This window comes from Rhinatrema bivittatum, chromosome 1 (assembly GCF_901001135.1).
Source record: "Rhinatrema bivittatum chromosome 1, aRhiBiv1.1, whole genome shotgun sequence".
In the NCBI taxonomy this organism is placed as follows: Eukaryota; Metazoa; Chordata; class Amphibia; order Gymnophiona; family Rhinatrematidae; genus Rhinatrema; species Rhinatrema bivittatum.
In genome coordinates, this window is record NC_042615.1 from 753,821,840 (window position 1) to 753,844,767 (window position 22,928).

Consider the following 22,928-nt stretch of genomic DNA (forward strand, 5'->3'; position numbering starts at 1 on the left):
CAACATTTATGTATTTGTCATGTAATAAAATATTGTGTGTTGTGCTTTCCAGGTTTGTCCCTGTGTTATAAGAGAACTGCCTTGGCTGTCTGGCCAGCGTGTCCCTGTAACGATGAGTGGTGCAGCTTTGGGCATTGAGATAGTGTTTGTCTTTTTTCTGGCTCTCTTCATTCTTCACCGCTATGGGGACTTCAAGAAACAGCATCGACTTGTGATCATAGCGACACTTCTTGCCTGGTACCTCTGCTTCCTGATCATCTTCATTTTGCCTCTAGATGTTAGCACGGTAAGAATCGACTTTCTTTCTCCTGTTTTTGTACAGGTAGACAGCATGGTGCCATGCAGTAGAAAGTGTTGACCTCCTGTAATCAAAATCTTTTTAAAAAAATTATATCTGTAGATAGGTGATGATTACCTTTTTCAGTATCATAAGTGTACTTGTGATTGAAAATATGTGCATATATCCAGAACATTTAAAGCCACAGTGCCACTTGGAAATGTACAGATTTTTCTCTTAAATTTGAAATCATTCCTTTTGTTTAAGGTAGTGCTTTTAAGGGACATCAGAAAAAGCTGGTTAAATATCTTCCTTAAGAGATTTGTTCTTTATTTGCTCTGAATTTTATTTTTCATTTTTAGTTCTAATATTTTCTGTTTGGCTCTCACTAGCACCGTAGTTCATTCTCATTGTCAGCGGATTGCGATCCCTTGACGGCCGATGTCCCTCTGGTCCTGGACTTCCTGCAACAGGGTCTCCTGGCTGGTGGCAAAACCCTTTCCTTGCGTGAAGTTTGTTTCCTCCCCTTAGCTTAGCTGTGATGCTGCGTACCGTAGGTAGGGATGGTTATGGTGTTCGGCACTGACCCAGCCTGGTGTCTTAGTGACTGTTTTTTTGTTTCACCCTGGAGTCGCTGATGCTGGCCCCAGCTTCTAAACAGCGCTCCGAGCCATCGCTGCTGGCGCCTACCATAAAGGGGGCTGAGAAAAAGCTTGTGGAGTTTGGGTTTCGTCTTTGGCCACCATGTTCAGTTTTCTTTTTTGGTCATTAAAATTTCAGGCCGTTTTTCCTGACTACCTGGGTTTAGTTCTTCTTTAGTGTTTTAGTTAGCATGGGATTTTTTGTTGTACTTTGCTCCAGTAAGCAGTTGTCTTTTTGATGGATTGTGAGAACTTTTTAAGCGAGGTTCACTTGGGCCTGTCCTCGTAGTCCGTAGGTCTACATTAGGACCTGGGCAGCATGGTAAGGAACATGTTCCCTGTATGTACCAGGATCAGTCCAGAGAAGTGGGTTGTGTATCCCTACCAGCAGATGGAGTCAGAGAACGAAACCTTTGGGCACTGCCATATATACTAGAGTGCCACCTGCAGTCCCTCAGTATTTCTCTGTCTCCAGCAAATAGTAGAGATATACTCCTGCAGTCTTTAGTCAATTTGTTTCAGCTAGGTAGATAGAATTTTTTTTTCTTTTCGTCGTTGTCACTTCCTGAGGTGTTAGGCACCTTCGTGGGTCATCCCTCAGTGGAAGCCGGACGTCCGGGGGATTAGATATCCCTGGCAGGGTCTCGTCCGCCACGACTTGGGGGGTGTCGGCCAGGGGCTCCTGGTTTTTTCCCCTCCAAGACAGCTGCAGCTGCTCCTCCACCTCTGCAAGAGCCTTTCTTGATCTTTGATTTCTTCAGTAAAGTGGAAAAAAAAAAAAAAAAAGTCAGCTGTGGAGCTGTGCATCTGCCGACTGCTTCGGGGTCTAGGTAAGGAGTCGGTGCGAGGGGCTGGACCTGCTGGGCCATGGGGGGAGCCTGCCAACTTGGATCCCTCAGTTCCCGGGGCTCCGTGGTACTTTGCAGGGCAGGGTCGACTTGGTAAGTTAATTTCCCGATTCGCCTTGCCGGGCCTTTGCGGTTAGGCTGGGGTCGCGCCCTTTTTTTTCTCTGCACTGGCAACACCGCAGCTGCACGCTCTTTTCGCGGCACAGACCTCCTTCTTCCCGGGTGGCCTAGAAATTTTTTCCCGCATCTAGCGGTGATGGTTCCTGGGATTGGGCCTGTGCCTTCACAGTTGTGCCGCGAGGCGGCGCGCGTCCCCGATGGAGCAGTGTTCAACTTTACAGGCCTGCCGCGCCTGTGGGAAATGCGGTCAGGCCCTGAATACTGACGGTTTATGTATCGCTTGTGCCCCGGGGTTGGAGGGTTCATCGGGGATGCTGACCCACTCCCCGGGGAGGGAATCGGGCGATATGGGCCTCGTCCCACAGTTAGAGGCTTTCGCTTCATGTGGTGGGATCGGGGGGAGCGCTTCCCCTGGGAAGAATGGACAGGGTGTCTCCAGAGTTCCCGCGAAGGGAGGGGAACACGGAAGGGTTTTCCCCAGAGTTCATTCTCTTGATGCTTGAGGCTTTCCTCCAGAGAAAATGCTCGGCGGTGCAGGGGCCCCAGGCGGAACTGCCTGAGAAGCGAGTTCGAGGGGCGGAGCCTGTTCAACGTCCCTTAGTTCCTCCTCCTTCGATGGAGGAGGGCTCCTGGGGGCCGCGAGATTCGCCTGCCGGACCGGGAGCAGATCCTCCTGCAGGGGTGGACGCGGGGGCTGACGATGGTACTCCGGATATGGATGATCCGGATGACCCAGATGTCCTCCCGGTGGAGGGAGACGAACCCAGCGTGGTGCGCCTATTTAAAAAGGAGGAGCTCAGACCTCTTATTCCCCAGGTCCTGGAGATTCTGGGTCTGAAGATTGCTCAGGAAGAATCTGACAGTGAGGGCGTTAATCCTGTCCTTGATGGCATTAGGGGTCCTTCGACGGCCTACCCTCTGCCGAAGAAAGTCCGTAAACTCGTGACTCGGGAGTGGGAAGCTCCTGATGCAGGACTGAAGGTGGCAGGGCGATGGCAAAGTTATATCTCCTATCGATGAGGTGTTGGATCTGTTAAAGATTCCCAAGGTGGACACTGCGGTTTCTGCGGTCACGAAGAAGACCACTATTCCGGTCGCGGGAGCAGCTGCTCTCAAGGATATGCAGGACTGGAAACTGGAGATCCAGCTAAAGCGGGCTTTTGAAGTCTCAGGTTTGAGCCTGCGAGCAGCAATCTGTGCTAGCCTGATGCAGAGAGCCTGCCTGTTTTGGGTACAGGAGACGACTGCCAGCCCTGGTACAGCTGCCGACGGGGCTTTACACTCTGCTCTGTTAGAAGCAGGAATTGCTTATGTGGCGGATGCGCTTTATGATCTGGTGTGGACCTTGGCAAGAAGTATGGTGTCTTTGGTTTCAGCACGCCGATTCCTCTGGCTGAGGAATTGGGCAGCGGATTTGTCCTCTTAAGTCTCAGCTGTGCAATCTGCCATTTAAAGGCAAGCTACTTTTTGGGGAGGAACTGGATCAGCTGGTGAAGTTTCTTGTGGAATCCAAGGGCAATCGGTTGCCAGAGGATAGGAGATCCTCAAAGAAGGCCTTTCCTCCTCGAGCTTGTTTTCGAGACAGCCAGCGTTTCAGATCTAGCAGATACACAGCACAGACAGCTTCTAAACCAGCCCCAGGATGTCATCAGTCCTTTCTGGGTGGCTGCCGCCCCGGTAGAGACTCGGGACACCTTGGGGCGGGAAACAGCAAGCTGTGCCAATGAAGCCGCGAGCACCCATTCCGCTGTCGAAGCTGTCGGAGGCAGATTATCCAACTTCTACGCGGAATGGGCAAGGATTACGTCAGACTGGTGGGTCTTAGAGGTCATCAGAGATGGCTACGTTCTGGAGTTCTCACGGCCAGTCTGAGAGGCCTTTGTGAAATCTTGAGTGGTCTCACTCAGCAAGTGCGAAGCAGTCCGGGTAACTCTACAATGGCTTCTCGACCTCAGAGTGATTGTTCCAGTGCCGGAAACTCAGCAATGCCGGGGACGGTACTCTATTTACTTCGAGGATGGGAAGAAAACGTACCCTCCTTCTTCGGGACCACGATCTCCAGAAGGTCAACCATTGTCTTCGAGTTCCTCGTTTTTGGATGGAAATGCTGAGAACGGTGATGGCGGTGGTTCGAACCGGGGAATTTCTTGCGTCCCTGGATCTCATGGAGGCGTATCTACACATTCCTATCTGGTTCAGTCACCAGAGTTTCTGCATTTCAAGGTCCTGGGGCAACATTTTCAGTTTCGTGCTCTCCTGTTTGGGTTAGCAAAAGCTCCTTGAATGTTCACTAAGGTCATTGTGGTGGTAGCGGCCTTTCTACGGAAGGAAGGGATCCTGGTCCACCCGTACCTGGACGACTGGTTGATTCGCTCAAAGTCTCGGGAAGACTGCGAGAGGTTGGTTCGCTTGGTGAGGTGCACATTACAGTCACTGGGGTGGGTAATCAATGTCCAGAAGAGCCACTTGGAACCCACCCAAGAGCTGATTTACCTGGGAGCACGGTTCGATACCCAGCAGGGACGAGTGTTTCTAGCGCCAGACCAGGTAATGAGGTTACAAAATCAGGTTCGGTCCCTGCTTCGGAGGGACAGGCCCACAGGGTGGCATCATCTTCAGGTTGTGGGGTCCATGGCGTCCACCTTGGATTTGGTACCCTAGGCGTTCGCTCACTGTTGTCGCGTTGGAGTCCGGTATCGGAACAATTCCACCTGCCCATGCCGTTACTTCAAGAATCAGGAGCTAGTCTGTTGTGGTGGCTGTCGCGAGCCAATCTAGAACTAGGAGTGGCCTTGGACACACCGAATTGGGTGATAATTTCCATCGATGCCAGCCTGTCGGGCTGGGATGCGGTGTGTGTGGAGCGGTCCGTACAAGGTTGGTGGTCGGCGACGGAAGGATCATGGTCCATCAATCGTCTCGAGACCAGGGCGGTGCATCTGGCCCTAAAAGCCTTCTTATCCTGGATTCAGGGCAGAATGGTTTGAGTGTTCTCCGACAATGCAACGACGGTGGCTTACATCAACTGACAAGGCGGGACGCACAGCCCTGCAGTGGTGCTGGAAGCGCGACTTCTGTTTGCCTGGGCAGAACGTCACCTCGGGGGCATTGCCGCCTCTCACGTCACCCGGGTGGAGAACGTGCAGGCAGATTTTCTCAGCAGACAGCAACTCGATCCAGGCAAGTGGGAGTTATCGGCCGAGGCGTGGAACCACATCTGCACCAGATGGGGGGTTCCTCAATTGGATCTGATGGCGACACGGGCAAACACAAAAACTGAACGCTTCTTCAGCTGCCGACGAGAGCAGGGTTCGGTGGGAATGGATGCTCTCATGTGTCCCTGGCCCACGGGAATTCTCCTGTATGCCTTTCCGCCGTGACCTCTCATAGGTCGGCTTCTTCGTCGCATAGAACTTCATCGAGGGCAAGTGGTCCTTGTGGCTCCAGAATGGCCACGTCGTCCATGGTTCGCTGATCTCGTGCGTCTGGCTCTCGAGGGACCCGCTACAGTTGGCCCATCTACCGCGTCTACTCCGTCAGGGCCCCGTATTTTCGGATCAGGAGGATCACTTCTCTCTCGCAGCTTGACTTTTGAGCGGCGACGTTTACGATTGAAGGGATACTCTGAGCCGGTCATTTCCACTCTACTACAGGCACGTCGTCCGGCCACTTCCATGGCCTATGTGAGGGTCTGGAAGCTTTTTGAGTCATGGTGTTGTCAGCGGATTGTGATCCCTTGACGGCCGATGTCCCTCGGGTCCTGGACTTCCTGCAACAGGTCTCGCCAAGGGGTTAGCATTCAATTCCCTTCGGGTTCAGGTTGCGGCTCTGGGCGCATTCAGGGAAGATTGGACGGTTTTTCGCTTGCAGCGCACCTCGATATTGCCCGTTTTCTAAAAGGGGTCAAGCATCTACGTCCGCCCGTTTGATCAGTGTGTCCGGTGTGGAGCTTGAATTTGGTCCTGCGAGTTTTATGTGGCGCTCCATTCAAGCCTATCTGTCTGTCTTCTTTAAAGGATTTGACATTGAAGACTGTGTTCTTGGTGGCCGTTTGCTCGGCTTGTCTGATTTCAGAACTACAGGCATTGTCGAGTCTGGATACCTTTCTAAGGATTCTCGACGATCGGGTGTCTTTGCGCACGGTTCCATCTTTCGTGGCTAAGGTGGTTTTGGCCTTTCATGTGAATCAGACGGTGGAACTTCCAGGGTTTCAGCATTGGTCTAGGGATTCGTCTCTGGACAGAGACCTCCATCTTTTGGATGTGCGACGCGCTCTGTTGTGTTATCTGGAGGTTACCAATGACTTCTGTCACTCTGATCACATATTCATCCTATTTGGGGGCTCCAAGAAAGGGGATAAAGCGTTTAAGGCGACCATATCTCACTGGATTAAAGAAGCCATGTGCTCGGCTTATGTTGCCCGTGGCCGTCAAGTTCCTGAGGGTTTTCGAGCCCACTCCACTAGGGCCCAGGCTACTTCCTGGGCAGAGTGTCAACTTCTGTCGCCTCAAGAGATCTGTAGGGCGGCAGTGTGGTCCTCTCTTCATACCTTTACGAAGCATTACCGATTGGATGTCAGAGCCTCTGATGACTCGTCCTACGGTGAGAGCGTTCTGCATGCGGGTCTTTCGGGTTCCTGTCCAGTTTATGGTGGCTTGGGTACATCCCACTTCTCTGGACTGATCCTGTTACATACAGGGAAAAGAAAATTGGTTCTTACCTGCTAATTTTCGTTCCTGTAGTACCAAGGATCAGTCCAGAGGCCCACCCCTTACTTCAGATTCCGAAAGACTGTTTTGGTTAGTGTTGGCCTATCTATTTTTGTTTTTCCTGAAGCTCCTTTTGGCAGAAAGGTTGTTGGAGCAGCTATTCACAGTTGGTTTCGGTTAGTTTTTTTTGTATCAAGCGCAGGAGTAGTCTGGGTTTTTTTGTTAGCTACCCCTTGCTCATTGGTTCTGTTATCTTGGGCTTGGGTACAGGACAATACTGAGGGACTGCAGGTGGCACTCTAGTATATATGGCAGTGCCCAAAGTTTAGGTTCTCTGACTCCATCTGCTGGTAGGGATACACAACCCACTTCTGTGGACTGATCCTTGGTACTACAGGAACGAAAATTAGCAGGTAAGAACCAATTTTCTTTTACTTGCAGTAAGCTAAAGGTATATTTCTGGCTATTTGAAAACCATTAAACTTTTATTTTAAACACTTATTTCCTTAATATATTAGCTTAGGATCATTTTCGTGTGTGTGCTTTTGAATTTTATTTTTGCATTTCCTTTGTTCTAACTTAAAGCAATATTGACACCTTTTTCTCGGAGACAAACTAGTGCAAAAAGCCCTTTTTCGCACTACTCTTCAAATGTTAGTGTTAGTCCTGCTTTAATTGGAGAGCTATATCAGTTTCAGGGTTCTGTTAAGGAACAGAACCTTATCCTTTACTTAAACTTTTAGCTAAGAGGTGTTTTCAGACATTAAAATATATAGAAAAGATGGATAATTCTGCTTTAAATGGCAAACCCTCCATTATACTGAATAAATTGTGGCAAAGCTCAGTTTATTTTAATCCATTTTCAGTACAGCTGTCAGTATAACTGGATATCTTTACAAAAATAGGACTTACCACAAATAAAAACTTGAATTTCTGTCAGAAGAAAAGGTGCTATCTTAATATTGCCCTTGTAAGTGTATAGAACTACACTCCATTAGAAAGTAGGAGAAAGTTATTTGCCTCTATTTCTGGGGTTGCTTGTGCCACAAAATATTTCCTTCAGTATTATAAGGTTTCTGCCAGGAGGCTAGTAGAAACATTTAATAACACCTGAAATATAGATGGAAAATAATATGAGCCATCCTACCACCCCCTACCCCTCCAATTGTGAATAGCAGTATATATTTATGACCACAGCTGACTTTCAGATCTTTGAAGGAATTTTGTGTCAGTGTTTTGTTTCCTGTATTTATAAATGCAAAAACTTCACAATTTTGAAGCGACGGGGTGGAAATGATTATAAATCTGTTATTCAACACCGCAGGGGCATAGTATAAGTCTTATTTCTAATGCAGATTAATGGAGAAATTGTTCCTGATATTCTGAACTTTTTTGTAAGGAAGAACTGTTCACTTTATTGCTGTTTTGTATGCAGTTCAGCTTTTAGATTAAAAATGGTTTGTATTATGGCTAGTTACAAAAGTATCTGAAATAAGTTGTGTTACATATCTTAAAATTCTTTCAAACCAATAACTTATCTTTCTATATGGATAGTTTTTGGCTTTTGCTTCCTTTTTGAATCTAATTGAGTAGTAAAGAATCTTTGGAAATTTAGTCTTAATCTACTACAATAGCTCAAAAATATTTCTGGCATGAACAACACATCTCTAAATGATGCAAAACTGAGTCTTCCTTTCTATCATGTGGCTATTTACAAATCATTTAGGGCTAGCATTAGTAGCATGGGATCTACTTAGTGTTTGGGTACTTGCCAGGTACTTGTAACCTGGATTGGCCACTGTTGGAAACAGGATGCTGGGCTTGATGGACCCTTGGTCTGACCCAGTATGGCAATTTCTTATGTTAGAATTTAAAATCCAGGACCTCTACTATAGCAGTGAGATATAATGATAGAGCGATAATGGGTTTGAGTTTATTCAGCGCTGTGGAACATTTTCAGAGAAAGAGTAGACTTCTATAGGAAGAATGGACTCCATCTAAAAGAAAATGGGCCCAGACTGTTTGCACAGAAAATCAAAATGGCTGTAGCTAAATTTTTCATCTGGAAAAGCCAACAGGTGCAATTCAGCACATAGTTTGGGAGGATATTACATTAACTCTATAGCCTAATACAGAGGAATTGGACAGATGTTAAAAATGTACCGATAGAATGCAACTCTTATAAGACAGAGTCCCAGTTAAGCAGGGCAAATAAAAAAGAACCACTGATTAAGAGCAAACTTTATAAGTAGCTCTGTACAAAGGCTAGAAGCCTAAACATAGTTATAATGCCTGGTTTTAAGAAATAGACATTTCTGAAGTCTGGTGGATATTTGAAACCCTAATTCCTGAGTATAGGCTGTCAAGAAGGTATACATTCTCATCATGACTAGTATGCACTGGGTCTTCCCAATCTGTCTTCAAAGCCCTATCACAGTGCTGCTCAGTTCTATCCTAGAGGTACACCTAATCTTTTTGGTTTTCAGGTCATCTTTAATGAATATGCATGAGATATCTGCACACATTGTGGAGACCTAGCATATGTAAGTTTATCTCATGAATATTTATTTTGGCTGGCTTGAAAACCAGACAGGTTAGGTGTGTTTTCAGGACTTAGTTGAGATGCGTACCAGATATACCTTGTGGCTGACTGGATAAATGCGTGACCTAATTCAGTGCACTAAATTTAGAACAGAAATTAGCAATAAGTCTTGGTCCTTGAATAGCTTACAGTACTAGTAACCCTGACAAGGTCTTCCATATATTCAGGGGAACCAACTATTATGTTCAGTGGTGAGAGCTTGGCGAGAGTCAAAGAGAAGGTTTGGACTTTGGATTCATCTTCTGCACTCTGGGTTTGTATGTGAGTTTAAATAATACAGGGGTCAGGTTCTTGAAAAGGGGAATTGGATTCAGACAGCAAACAACAAGGGCCCCAATTTTTATGGTCTGGGAAACTGATAAGCATGGGATAACTTGCTGGTACGGCTGTTACTACCCTTAACCAATAAGCCTTGATATTTTGATGCAACTCCAACATTGCTCTCTGCTTCACGGCAAGGGGAAAAGAAGAATTGGGTTCAGATAGCAACTAACAAGGGTCCCAGCCTTTACGGTGTGGGGAACTGGTAAGCATGGAGGTAAAATGCAAAGAGCAGCAGTTACTACCCTTAATCAATACTCCTTGATGCTTTTGATGGGGGGGGGGCAGGAAAAGGAATTGGATTTAGAGACAGCCAACATGAGTCCTGACTTTTTTTTTTTTTTTTTAAACAGACTGAGATTTGCAGACATAAGTATAAAAGCACAGGGCTGCTTCTATGGCCAAGTCCATAAGCATGGCACGTCAAAGAGCACTGTCTGAATTTTCAAGAAGGCTCATCACCCAGTAAAAATGTTGCTAGCAATAAATTTTTATTGGGTTATCATGAGGCTTGGGAATAACTGTATGGAGTGGCAGTTGCTACCCTTAAGGGAACCATGGGGGGAACTTGCATGGTGCAGCAGATACTACTATAAGAAGCTTGCTAGACAGACTGAATGGGCCATTTGGTCCTTTTCTGCCATCATCTCTGTTACTATGTATATTCGGTTCCCCCTAATTCTTCGATAATTTTCAGTAGGTGGGTTTGGGTGAAATAAAGTCATTACTTTGATAAAAAGAATGCAATAAAACATGTTCATTAGATCCCTGTTTTTCCTGGCTCGTGAAGCATATCTGGTGATCTGCTTAGTTGGTTAACTAATATTATAACACCATCTTTGAAGGAGGGTTATTTACATTGTCTCAAAAGCTCCTTAGTCCAATCTATTTAAAAAATAAATAAATAAATAAAAAGCCTTCCCTGGATCCTAAAGTCTATGAAAATTGCAGACCAATGTACAACCTCCCAAGTGTGTCTAATATCCAAGATGTTTTCAGCAACCTTCTTTGCCCGACTTCACAATGTTTTGGAAGGATACTTCCTTCCTCCTTCAGGGGTTATGCAGATCACACTAGTAAATTAAGTGGGGATCCCAGTTTGTTGCAACAATGTCATGGATACCAGCATTGCAGCTCTATAGCTATCCATAAAGCATGTCATCTGATATCAGGTTGCTGAAAACATCTTGGACATTAGACATTCTTGTGCTCTCTCTGTGGAGAGATACTATTTCCTGGCTGATCAAGCACTCAAATAAATGCAGTTCTGTAATATAATCTTGAAGAGAGATTTTGAATTTAAATGCAGCAAAAATGTTAAAAAAAAAAAAGAATGACCGATGATTACAAAAGTTTAGCACATTGGGATTTGAAAGCACAAATGTATTGTGCCCACCCTGTGCTGTATGATAGTTATTCACAAAGTTAATATGTGCATGATAGTCCCATACTTTATTTGCAAATGAGATTGTATGCATGCTTATTTGAGATTATTCTTACACTTTGGGTTCATTTTTTTATTTGTATTGCCGCCATAATATGCAAATATCTCATACATATTCATTGTGGATATCCTGAAAACTAGATCTATTTGTGGCACTCCAGGACTGGGGTTGCCAACCCCTGAATTAAATGGCGAGGGTTTTGCACTCTTGGCGCTATTAGATTTTTCTGCTGCTGTTGATACAGTGGGCTACATTATCTTATTAGAAAGTCTAGCAGATTTAGGTTTTGGAGGCATCGTTACTATTTTTCCGCAGATTTCAGAGAATCTGAATCAGGGATTGCTTCTTCCCTCTTAGATCCATAGTTGGTGAGAGTTTCCCAAGATTCATTCTTTTCTCTAGTACTTTCTAACATAGATGCAGCAGTTAGGCAATATTAGAAATTTGCTGATGATATTTAGACTTACGTGTCAATAGGAGAGGATCACTCAGCAGCAGTTAACCCTCTTAATGTGTTTGTCAGCAGACTCAAAATAGTAATAAAACAGAGATCCTGTGGGTAGGAGCCTCCAGTTTATTGAAGTGAAGAGCACTTCCAATGATTGATTGGAATTTCTTCCAGCTCTAAAACCCAAGAAAGGAACCTGGATATGATTCTAAATTTTTCAATCAGTATAGAGGCTCATATACTATCCATTGTCAAGTGAGCCTTCATGAAGCTGCTATTGGTTTAGCAATAGTTATGCTTTCCCTTCTGATTTCTCACCTTGACTGATGTAATAGCCTTCATGTGGGTTTATCCGATAAACCTATCTACAGATTGCAAATAGAACATAATATGACATTGAAGGCAGTTTTGGGCAAAAAGGCAGAACAAGAACCTCCCCATTACTTAAGAAGCTTCACTGGTTACTATTGAGTATCCAGGTAAAATTTAAACATGTATCTCCAACTCTGAGGACCATGGGTCTGCATTATCTGAGAGATCTGTTAACTTGGTATTGCCCTAGTAGAGCCTAAGGTCCAATCAGGAGGCCCAGTTAAGTACTCCTTGTCTGAGAGAGTTGCGAGTGCTAGGTCCAGGGCTAGAGATTTTTCTGCTACAATGCCTGTTAAGGCAGTAAAAACAATTTAGATTACAGGATGTTAAAAGGATTTTCTTAATATACTTGGCAGTAACCAATCAGTTCAGAAAGTCAGACAAGCCTTTTGTGTTATTTGTAGGGGCCTGCAAAAGCGAAGCAGCCTCTAAAGTCAGTGGAATAAGGACACGATAGCCACAGCTTCTGTAATAAAAAGGAAGCGAGTCCCAGACGGACGAAGAGGATGCTGGGCTTGAGGGACCCTTGGTCTGACCCAGTATGGCATGTTCTTATGTTCCATGAAAGCACAGTGTCCTATGCAGAACACATTGCGGTAGATATTTTTTGAGCAGCCCTGAGGCATTACTGCATTCATTTATGAAGCATTATAAGAAAAACCTTCAGGAAAAGGATACAGATTTTGCAACTGGGGTCAGGGATACACTTGGGATAGGTACTGTTCAGGTACATCCCACTTGTCTGGAGTGGTCTGACAGAATGATAAGGAAATGAAATTATTTATTTATTTAAAATCTTTTCTATACCGTCGCTATGTCATATACCATCGCAACGGTTTACATGTAGGCCCATAAATGAATGTAGGTGAGGGTGTACAATAGGTATATTCTAACAGGTGCCGCTAAAGGTTCAGTTACAATATATCATTAAAGACAATCAATTGTTTAGTGGAGTAGGTCATGACCAATTGTATCGGTAAGGTACTGTTCACGGGTAAAATTCACTATTCATAGTGTTACAATTATGTTTATAGTGATGTAGAGTTCGTGGACCACTCTACTGTACAATCCTAAGTGCTGTGCGCCGGCGTTCTTCTGCCTGTTCCTAAATATTTTCTATTCTCCCGTTTCTTTATAAAATGCTTGTTTGAAAAGCCATGTTTTAAAACTTTTTTTAAATGTTTTGAGATCTCTTTGCAATCTGATCTCTAGAGGCATTATGTTCCTTGTCTGCTAATTTTCCTTTCCTTGAGTCCTGCTAGACCAGTCCAGAATCCACTCAAAATGAAAACAAAAAAAATGTTTGTGCCTATATAAGAAGGGGTAATGAAAATAAGGATCCTTTGCGGGGCATGGAAAATGGCCCGCAGAGGTAGAAGAGCAGAATTATAACTGTTTTCTTTTGGTTTACTATGCTAGATCAAACTTTTTTCTTTTATAAAAGTCAGTCAAGCTCTTCCTGGTTATCCAAGGGGAGCTTGCGCATCAACTTGGGCAACAGACTACTGGCGCCTTCTCGGTGTACCAGACTATACAGAGAGAAAGTGTCAAGTCAAAGAGCTTGTTGTCTGCCTCGTAGGTGGGGCAAGCACACTGGTCTGGATTGATCTGGCAGGACACAAGGAAAGGAAAATTAGCAGGTAAAGCCTAATTTTACCATAAAGACAGGTCCACAACATTTCTTCATATGTAAGTGGGGCTAATGGGACAACCATGCTATTTTATTCAACATTGCATAGTAACAGAATAACTAGCACTCCACTCGAGTATGCTCCCAAGTTGTGAGAACATACCCTTGCTGTTTTCTTTGGCACTTAACCTCTGTTTTTCTTCTAATTTATTTTTTAATCCTTATTAATTTTTTTTATTTTTTTTCAACAAGTATCTGGTAATTTTGAATATAAAACAGCTAATTCCCAGTGAAGAAGATATTTTGATCATTTAATGCTCATAGGAACAAACAGAGGATTTTCTGAGAAGTGGGTGAGGAAGGGGGAATGCTTAGTACATTTTGTCCTTAATGTTTTAATTCTGAGAAATTGTCAGCTGTCATGTGGTGTTTGTGTTTTGTTAATCTTTGTAGACCATCTACAATCGTTGCATGGACAGACATGCAGTTACCTCTGCTCCAGTCAATGTCAGCCAGCCTCACACCACAACAGTGCCAGGTCTTAATGGATCCTCTCCTTCGAGGTAAACTGCTTGTTTTCAGCTCAAAAACACCGTAAGGTAAAAGCAGCCCATTTTCTTCTTTCTGACAGTGAGATCAAACTTTTTTTTTTTTTTTTTTGCTTTGTGTGCTGCCCGGATCAGAAATTAAAGTTTGTAAGCATCACCTATTATAGAAATGTGACTCTCTTACTTATCTGTGGTCATACATGTGTGCAGTGCAGCCAGCTTTCACCTCTCTGGCTAACTTATCTAGCCGGTTCTTTCACTGCTGCATTTCTCAGGATTCAGAGAAAAATGTTTTTAAGAACTTAATTTTCGAGGATTCAGTTTAAATTTGACCACCAGTGGGATGCTCCAGATTTTACCAGGTCTGCAGTTCTGTATTGTTTTCTTTAGTATGGGTGCTGGTTACCACATAGCAAGTGTGAGGCGAGAGGTCTAATAAGGTTACCAATACTTTGGGCAGAAACAGAAATATATAATGTAACATCCTTTTGTGGAACTGACTAGGAATAAAAATCACCCTATAATTATAAATAATTTAAAAACATTGGAAGAAAGAAATACAGAAAATTGCTCCTTGCAGAGTGAGGGAAACCGTTTTAGTAATTTCCTGGATTATATCTCCAGCAGACAGTGCTGCCTTAAAAGGCCTCCCTTCTTCTGCTGCAGAAGCAGCTGAGGGGAAATGCTTATATACTCTTGTTCAGTGTTCACAGATTGAAAATGCATTTTAAATTAGCTTTCTTTATTTTTCCCCTTAAAATTAATCCACCCATGTATCCTGCAGGTGGCAGCACTGCTTTTGATCACTGGAGGTTGCTGCAGTGCATGACTCTTACCACTTTAAATGCGAGACAAAGATATTGGAGGCGATGTATGGTGGTTTACTGATGGGAAGGAGTAAGGACAGGGAAGTTGTGTAAATTAGGATAAATGTGGGGGGAAAATAATATTTGTATGTGGAAAACAGGAGCTGCCCATCTCTATTGTTAATGTGGCACATCTGTGCTGAGGTGATGTACTGCTAACTAGTCTAATATAAAACCGTGCATGCAAAAGTAATTTCAGAGGTTAGTAGGCAGAGAACAGCTTGGGGGTGGGGGACGGGGTAGGAGGGAAAGAAGAGGATCAGGACTGCCTATCTTTGTTGGAGCCTAGTTGATCTTCTTGCATGAGTTGATGTGATTTGCACATCATATAAAAGATCAGGACTGTATGTGTGGGCTTCATTTGTGACAATACAATTGCACCTGCTGTAAGTTGGTGGTGGTTAGTGGAATTCATCTGGAAGGTAATCTGAATGTGATGTTTTGGTCGTCCTTGAGCTGTAAGGCTAGGCAGGATATAAGCCATGACTATTTGTTTTCTTTTGTATCTTGTTTTATTTGTATTTTTTTTTTAATTCACCTTGAGTATTTTTTAATGGAAAGGCTTTCAATAAATATGATGATGATGTTTGTGTATTTTGCAGAGAGCACAGTGAACAGGAACCTCCAAAGTGTTTTATGCCTTGGAGTTACATCCCTAAGGGCATCATGCCCACCTTCTGGCGGGTGGTATATTGGACATCACAGTTCTTGACATGGTAAGCCAGGGAAGGTAGAGATAAAACTCTTGGTTTGTTAAGATTTTTTTTTTTTTAAATGTATCATTTTACTCCTTTTTATCTTATGTTCATGCACCCATGCCTGGACTTCCATTTGCTCTGAGAATGCTGGGACAGGTACACATAGAGTGGAGTTCAGGCTCTGATGATTTGCTCTTTAACATTTGCCTTGTTTGTGAAGATGTGTGAATTCATATAGCTTAACTATCACATTGTTAGAATTTATATGTGCATATCTCTTACTAACTAGAGAGGGAGCTATTTTAGATCTAATTCTTAGTGGAGAGCAGGGGTAGATTGCAGGAAAATATCAGCCTGGGTTTTTTTTTTCCCCAAAACCGGTCCACAGGGTATCTGTCTGTCTGACTCCCCTGTGTGCTTTCCCTGCAGCATGTGTTTCAACAGTTCCCAAAAGCATGCCAAACTGACCCTTCATAGGTACATCATGTGACCTGGAATCTAGCAGAATTGAGCTAAAAAATCTCCAACATAAATGCCACATTTTTCCTAAATAAGTAGTAGAGCACACCCTAGACCAGAGGTGAGCAAACAGAGCTGCATGCCCTCTTCTGTCCATGCAATCGGTTGCCATCCACCTGCAAGTCTGGTTACATCTCATATAATTATATCTTGGATTCCTGGTCTGGTATCAAAGTCTCTTGCCAACCAATCAACTCTTGAGCCAGTTGTCTCAAACACACATTCTGCCTTTGTGCTGCTGCTGCTCACATGGGGTAGATTTTAAAAATTTGCGCGATCGCGTACTTTCCTTCGCCCTCCCCCCACTTTCCTTCGCCCTCCCTTCCCCTACCTAACCCACCCCCCTGGCCCTATCTAAACCCCCCCCCCCTTACCTTTGTTGGCAGATTTACGCCTGCTAAAAGCAGACGTAAATCTGCGCGCGCCAGCGGGCTGCTGGCGCACCATCACCCAACCCGAGGGCTGGTCCGGAGGCCTTGACCACGCCCCCAGGCCCGCCCCCGAAACGCAGCATCGTTTCAGGAACGCCCCCGACACGCCCCCTCCCCACCCCTTTTACGAAGCCCCGGGACTTGCGCGTGTCCCGGGGCTCTGCGCGTGCCGGCAGCCTATGCAAAATAGGTGCGCCGGTGCGCGAGGGCCCTGCGCGCATAAATCCGGCTGGATTTACGCGCGCAGGGCATTAAAAATCCGCCCCACAGTGAATACCCCCACTCCAGTCCTGCCCATATGATTATCTAAAAAGTTTCTGCTTGCTGCCAACCCTTCCTCAGCCTGCAGGTGCACTCACCTTCTCCCACTCTCACTCCAGGAGTGTCACTGTTTCCACAGCCAGTTGACTCTTTCAGGTGGAAAGCCCAGCCTACAGAAGCCTCCCCAACACTGCATAGGCACTTCCTCTTGCCTCACCCCATCCCTTTTTTTGACTGTAGCTTGTCTCCGTTTTTCCATACTCCCCACCACTATCCAGTGCATTCCCATTGACTGAGTGCTACAGAGTCTGCTGCTTTTATGATGACCCAGGCTCTGCACTGCCTATCTACTCTTATTACAGCAGGCCCTGAAACATCAATGCATCTGATATTAGGATAACAGAGCAAACCAAGCTGTTATAGATCCCTACAAAGAAACTGCACACTGGCAGAATACCTCACCTCAATCACAGACCCTCACCAAATACAGAATAAAGAGACAAGGTTTAACTAGAAACATGCAAACAAAAACTGAATTGGAAACCATAAGACACTCTGTATGCAGTGCAACGATGGAAAACAGAAATATCACCATTCCTCATTAAACATCAAACAATAAAATCAAGATATAAACCATCAATCATAATAGTAAAATTATACTCATAAAATAAATATTTAAAAGCAGCCGTTGAATAGAACATCAAATGATTAAAAATATATAACATTGTTTTTTGTTAATTTTCCATTCAAAATATTTCAAAACAGCAAATGCATCAAATTTATTTATTTAATGAGTTTTATATACCGTCATTCGGTAAAGCCATCACAACGGTTTACAAAAGCTCAAAATGCGGGATTTTTAACAATTGAGCAAAAAGGGATAACAGGAAGTATATTAAACAAAGAAGAGATAACACCCAATAATTAAAACTAAGGCTAAAAAAAATCTCTTGCTCTTCATACCTGGGAATTTTAAATTCCAGTCAACTTCAGATTTTCAGGGATAGGAGGTATGCACAAACTTTCCTTTCTTTTTTATATGCACACTGTCTAACTTATATGCTCATTCCCTATACATACTCAGATCAGTCTAGACTCCTGGGTTTTGCCTCCCCTCCAGCAGATGGAGACAGAGAGAGTTTCACTGACATTGCAACATAACCCGAAGTGCCACCTGCAGTCCCTCAGTATTTCTCTGTCTTTAGCAGATGGTGGAGGTGCAAAACCTGCCAGTAAAAAAAAAAAAAAAAAAGACAGGAAAATTTGGTGAATCCTCCCAGGAGGTTGGTAGTTCCTCGTGAGGCCATCCCTCCTGTTATTGAGGTGGACGAGCGAGGGGTTGGATACCCTAGTTTGAGCACAGATAGAGAACAAAACATATCTGAAAACTGGAAGGATGCCAATGTAGCTCCAGTTTTTAAAAAGGATCAAGGGGTGATCCAGGAATTTGCAGATCAGTGAGTTTGATGTCAGTTTCTACCATTTTGCCTGGCACAATCATAAAGAACAAAACTGCTGAACATACAGATGAGCATAGTTTAATCGGACAAAGTAAACATTGATTTAGCTAAGAGAAGTCTTCCTTTACAAATTTGCTACATTTTTTTGAGGATGTAAACAAACATGGATAAAGGTGAGGCAGTTGATTATAGTGTACCTGGATTTCCAGAAAGCATTTGACAAAGTCCTTCATGAGAGACGTCTTAGGAAATTAGAAAGTCATGGGAAAGGTGGCAGTATCCTATTGTGGACTGCCAACTGGTTTAAAGATAGAAAACAGAGAGTAAGGCTAAATAGTAAATTTTCCCAGTGGAAAAAGGTGAATAGTGGAGTGCCCTAGGGATTTCTTCTGGGACTGATGCTTTTTAATATATTTATAAATGACCTGGAAATGGGAACAAGTGAGGTGATCAAATTTGCCGATGACTCAAAATTTTCAAAGTTTTCAAATCACAAGAGAATTGTGAGAAATTGCAAGAGGACGTTGCAAAATTGGGAGACTGACCTTGCAAATGGAAATGAAATTTAATGTAGACAAGTGCAAAGTGATGCACCTAGGGAAGAGTAACCCAAATTATAGCTACAAAATGCAAGGTTCCACATTAGGAGTCACCACTCAGGAAAAGAATCTAAGTGTCATTGTTGAAAGTACATAGAAATCTTCTGCTCAGGGTGCAGCAGCAACCAAGAAAGCAAATATAATGCTAGGGATTGTTAGGAAAGGAATGGAGAATAAAACAGGGAATATTATCATAGAAACATAGAAATGACGGCAGAAAAAGACCAATCGGCCCATCCAGTCTACCCAGCATACTCCCACACTTATTTTCCCATACTTATCTGTTTCACCAACCACCAAGTTCAGGGCCCTTGTTGGTAACTGTTTGATTCATGCCTCTGTATCACTCCATGGTGCAGTCTCATCTTGAATATTGTGTTCAGTTCTGGTCACCACAGAGAAGGGTGACCAAGATGATAAAGGGGATGGAACAATTCACCTATGAAGAAAGGCTAAAGAGGTTAGGACTTTTCTGCTTGGAGAAGAGATGGCTGAAGGGAAGATACAATAGAGGTCTATAAAATGAGTGGAATGGAATGAGTAAACATTAATCAGTTGTTTACTCTTTTTCGAAAAGTATAAAAACCAGGAGACATACAATGAAGTTATTGAGTAATGCATTTAAAACTAATAAGAGAAAATATTTTTTTCCGTCGATAAGCAGGGCATTTAGCCATGCATGCTGGGTGAAGTCAGCCGTGATGTCATGAAGGCAAAGCTTACTCTTAGCTCGAAGAGCTTTGAAGTGCGCATGACCCTCTGGTTTCTGTGCTCCTCGAGCTTCCCTTCAGTTTTTGTTTTCCGCAGTACTACACGGACGTGTGGCTACTCTCTACATCCCTCAGAACAAAGAAAACAGAAGAAATTCAACTAAAAACTACAACAACAAATCCTAAAAGCCCAGGATTTAAATACTGCTGCTGCAGTAAGATCATGTCGGTGGCTGACGGCCATAATTATTGTTATTTATGCCTCTGTCTTGACCATGATCAGGCCGCATGTAGGGACTGTGGTAGAATGTCCCCGTGGGCAAGAAGACAGAGGGCAGAAAAAATGGAGAGGCTGAGGCACTCATATGCCCCCACTCCAGCGGATAAAAGATCTACAAAGTCTTCCCCAGGCAAACCAAAGCCCCGGTCCGAGACTTCTCGACGCGTGCATTTGGCCTCGGAGGGCCGTGTGCCAAAAACTGCATCGGCGACCATGTGTCGAGCGCCGCGCCGGATACGATGCATACAATACATGCGTTGTTAAAACCTGCGTCGCTTCAATCAATTCTGCCTCGTGCAACGCAGTCGACGCATGCGTCAACACCATCAAAAGCGTTGATATCTATGATGCATCTAAGAAATCCATGGCGCAGTCGACGCATAAACATAAGAGGCCTTCTCACACTCAACCAGAGAAGCTAAATACAGCACCTAAACCACAAGATAGACCACGTAAATCATCATCTAAGACAAAACATATTACACCTTCATCTGGAGCTCCTTCTTCAACTAGATCTACTTTTCAGCACCCTATATCTTCGCCCAGAGATCACCATTCTCCTTCATCAATATTATCTGATATTATAATTGATGAACCAGCGGGAAGTTGGGACTAATCACCAGGTATTGTTTCTCTTCCTAAACAATCAAAAAAGAGACCAAGATCTCCTTCCTTGCCACTTCCTAAGACGCCGGTTAAACGGTCCAAAAAATCTGTCAAAATACCTGACCAACCTCATCGCCCGACAGCTCAGGAGACAATGTCTCAAATCACTACACTGTTACACACCTTTTTCCAGGGATTGCCACAGGATCCTAACCTTTTACCACCAGATCCTCATGATCCTACATCTCTACATGTTTCTCCTGCTTCACCTCAAGATCTACCATCTCCACAACACTCTAATTCTCCTGCATTGTCTGTACACATGATTTCTCAGGATCTTTCTCCTCTGTCATCTCCGGGAAGTTCAACAGGCATTCCATCGGACCCTCCACAAGATCTTCCCCAGCCTACTTCACTGCCGGAAGATCTCACTTATGCTAAATTCTTTGAAAAACTGGGTTTAGCTCTTAATATATAGAGACTCCGAAGCTTCCAGACCCAAGATCTGAGGTGATGAAGATTCTTCAGATACTAGATGTCCCGGTTGAGCCAACTGCTCTACCTCCTCATCAAATTTTAGAGGGCCTTATGGACAAGGCTTGGGATACTCCACACCTTCTTCCCCCGATCTCAAAAAAGCTAGATTTAAAATATAGAATACAAAAGGCCTCCTACTAATCGAATGTGCAGGTTCCTCACAATTCCATAGTGGTAGAGTTGGCAATGAAAAGGGCCAAGAAAAACAGGCTATACTCTCACACCTCCAGGAAAAGATAATAAGCTTCTGGATGACTTTGCAAAAAAGGTCTATCAAAACTCAATGCTCAATTCCTGCATTAACCATCATCAGTTTTACATCATACAATATTTATTTAACTGTACTCAACAATTACAACCCTTGCTAACCACCTCGCATTGGGACACTCCACTACCTCAGCCTTTCCTGAACCTCCAAGAAGGGTTGTGTCATTTGTTGCGCACAGCGTATGAAGCATTTGATATGTCTGCAAGGTCATCAGCAACCTCAATCTCAGCTAGGCACCTGGCATGGCTCTGAGCCAGTAGTATAAGAGACGATGTTCATGACCGCCTAGCAAACTTACCATGCAGGCCGGACAATCTCTTTGGAGAAAAACTCAGAGAAACCGTCTCTTTAATTAAAGAACAAAATATTGCAGTCCAATCTTTAGCGGCGCCTCTAGACACGCCTTTCACATCTAGGCGTTCCTTCAGTCAATACAAGAGAGGTTTCTACTATCGCAGACCGTATTGCTATTATCAACCTTACCAATCCAATTACAGGCAACAACCTTTCCAACCACAAAGGCCTCAGTTTCAAATGAAAGGACAAGAGACCACGTCAAAGAACTCAGAGGCAACAAAAACCTCAAACTTCTCAGCAGACTCCTAAGCAATCTTTTTAAATCCACTTGCCACAACAGCAGTCCCGGGGGGGGGGGGGGGGGGAGACTATCCTTGTTTCATTCCCAATGGTCCAATATCAGTATTAAGAAGAATTTAAAAATGTTACTATTTCTAAAAGCTTTTCCAACATGATTAATTTAATTATATATTAATTTTTACTCTACTTTTATTCTTTTTCATTTTTCTTTCCACTTAAATTCTCTCCATTATTTTATATAACACCATTATTTCTATTCTTCACATTGTAACTGTTTATCATTATTGTTGTATGTGAACCGATGTGATGGCTATGGCTGAATGTCGGTATACAAAAAAACAAGCAAATAAATAAATCACCACAGATCAATGGGTATTGAGCATAATTTCACAAGGTTACCGACTACGTTTCAGTTCCTTTCCAACTCTTCCCCATCTCATTCCTTCCAAAACGCCTCAAATTCAAATTCCATCACTCATGAAGGAAATATCACTTCTCCAACAGAAGGCAATCCACCCGGTTTCTCAAAGGGAAAACAATTTCTATTCCCAATACTTCCTCATTCTCAAAAAAACAGGAGGCCTATGCCCGATGTTTTTTTAGTGCTCAGAGATGGATGGATCTCCGAGCACTAAACAAACATCTTGCAAAAGAAAAATTCAAGATGACTTCTTTCAAAACAGTACTTCCTTTTTCTCTAGACAAACTACTGGATGTGCTTGCTAGATCTAAAGGACGCTTACACTCACATTCCGATTCACAAGAATTTTTGGCGTTACCTCTGTTTTCAAGTTGCGAATCACCACTACCAATAAAAGGTGCTTCCCTTTGGTCTCTCCTCTGCCCTACGAGTCTTCACAAAATGTCTTGCTGTTGTTGTGGCACACACAAACAGGGAAAAAACATATTTCCTTACTTAGACGATTGGCTGATTGTATCTTCCAATGCTTAACTCCTGAAAACTCAGGTAGAATGCACACTCCTCTGTCTAGAAAGCTTGGGTTGGATAATAAAATACGAAAAGTCCCAGCTCCATCCCTCCCAAACCATTCAATTCATAGGAGAAATTATTCGAACTCCTCTTTCCAGAGCCTTTCTACCTCTGGACAGAATCAAAACTTTACAGTTTCTCAAA

General features: G+C 43.7%; 1 protein-coding gene across 2 annotated transcripts in view; it reads left to right on the forward strand.

The window, feature by feature from the left end:
* LMBRD2 (LMBR1 domain containing 2) overlaps positions 1-22,928 on the forward strand; it is a 145,143-nt gene that overhangs the window by 22,739 nt on the left and 99,476 nt on the right. Inside the window, exons 2-4 of one of the 2 annotated variants that reach the window (XM_029578833.1) lie at positions 53-286; positions 13,867-13,976; positions 15,430-15,543. In XM_029578833.1, the coding sequence (XP_029434693.1) occupies positions 113-286; positions 13,867-13,976; positions 15,430-15,543 (398 nt within the window). In that variant the 5' untranslated portion in view covers positions 53-112. Of the gene's footprint in view, positions 1-52; positions 287-13,866; positions 13,977-15,429; positions 15,544-22,928 lie in introns of those variants that run through there. The other variant, XR_003852881.1, reaches the window with a different exon arrangement.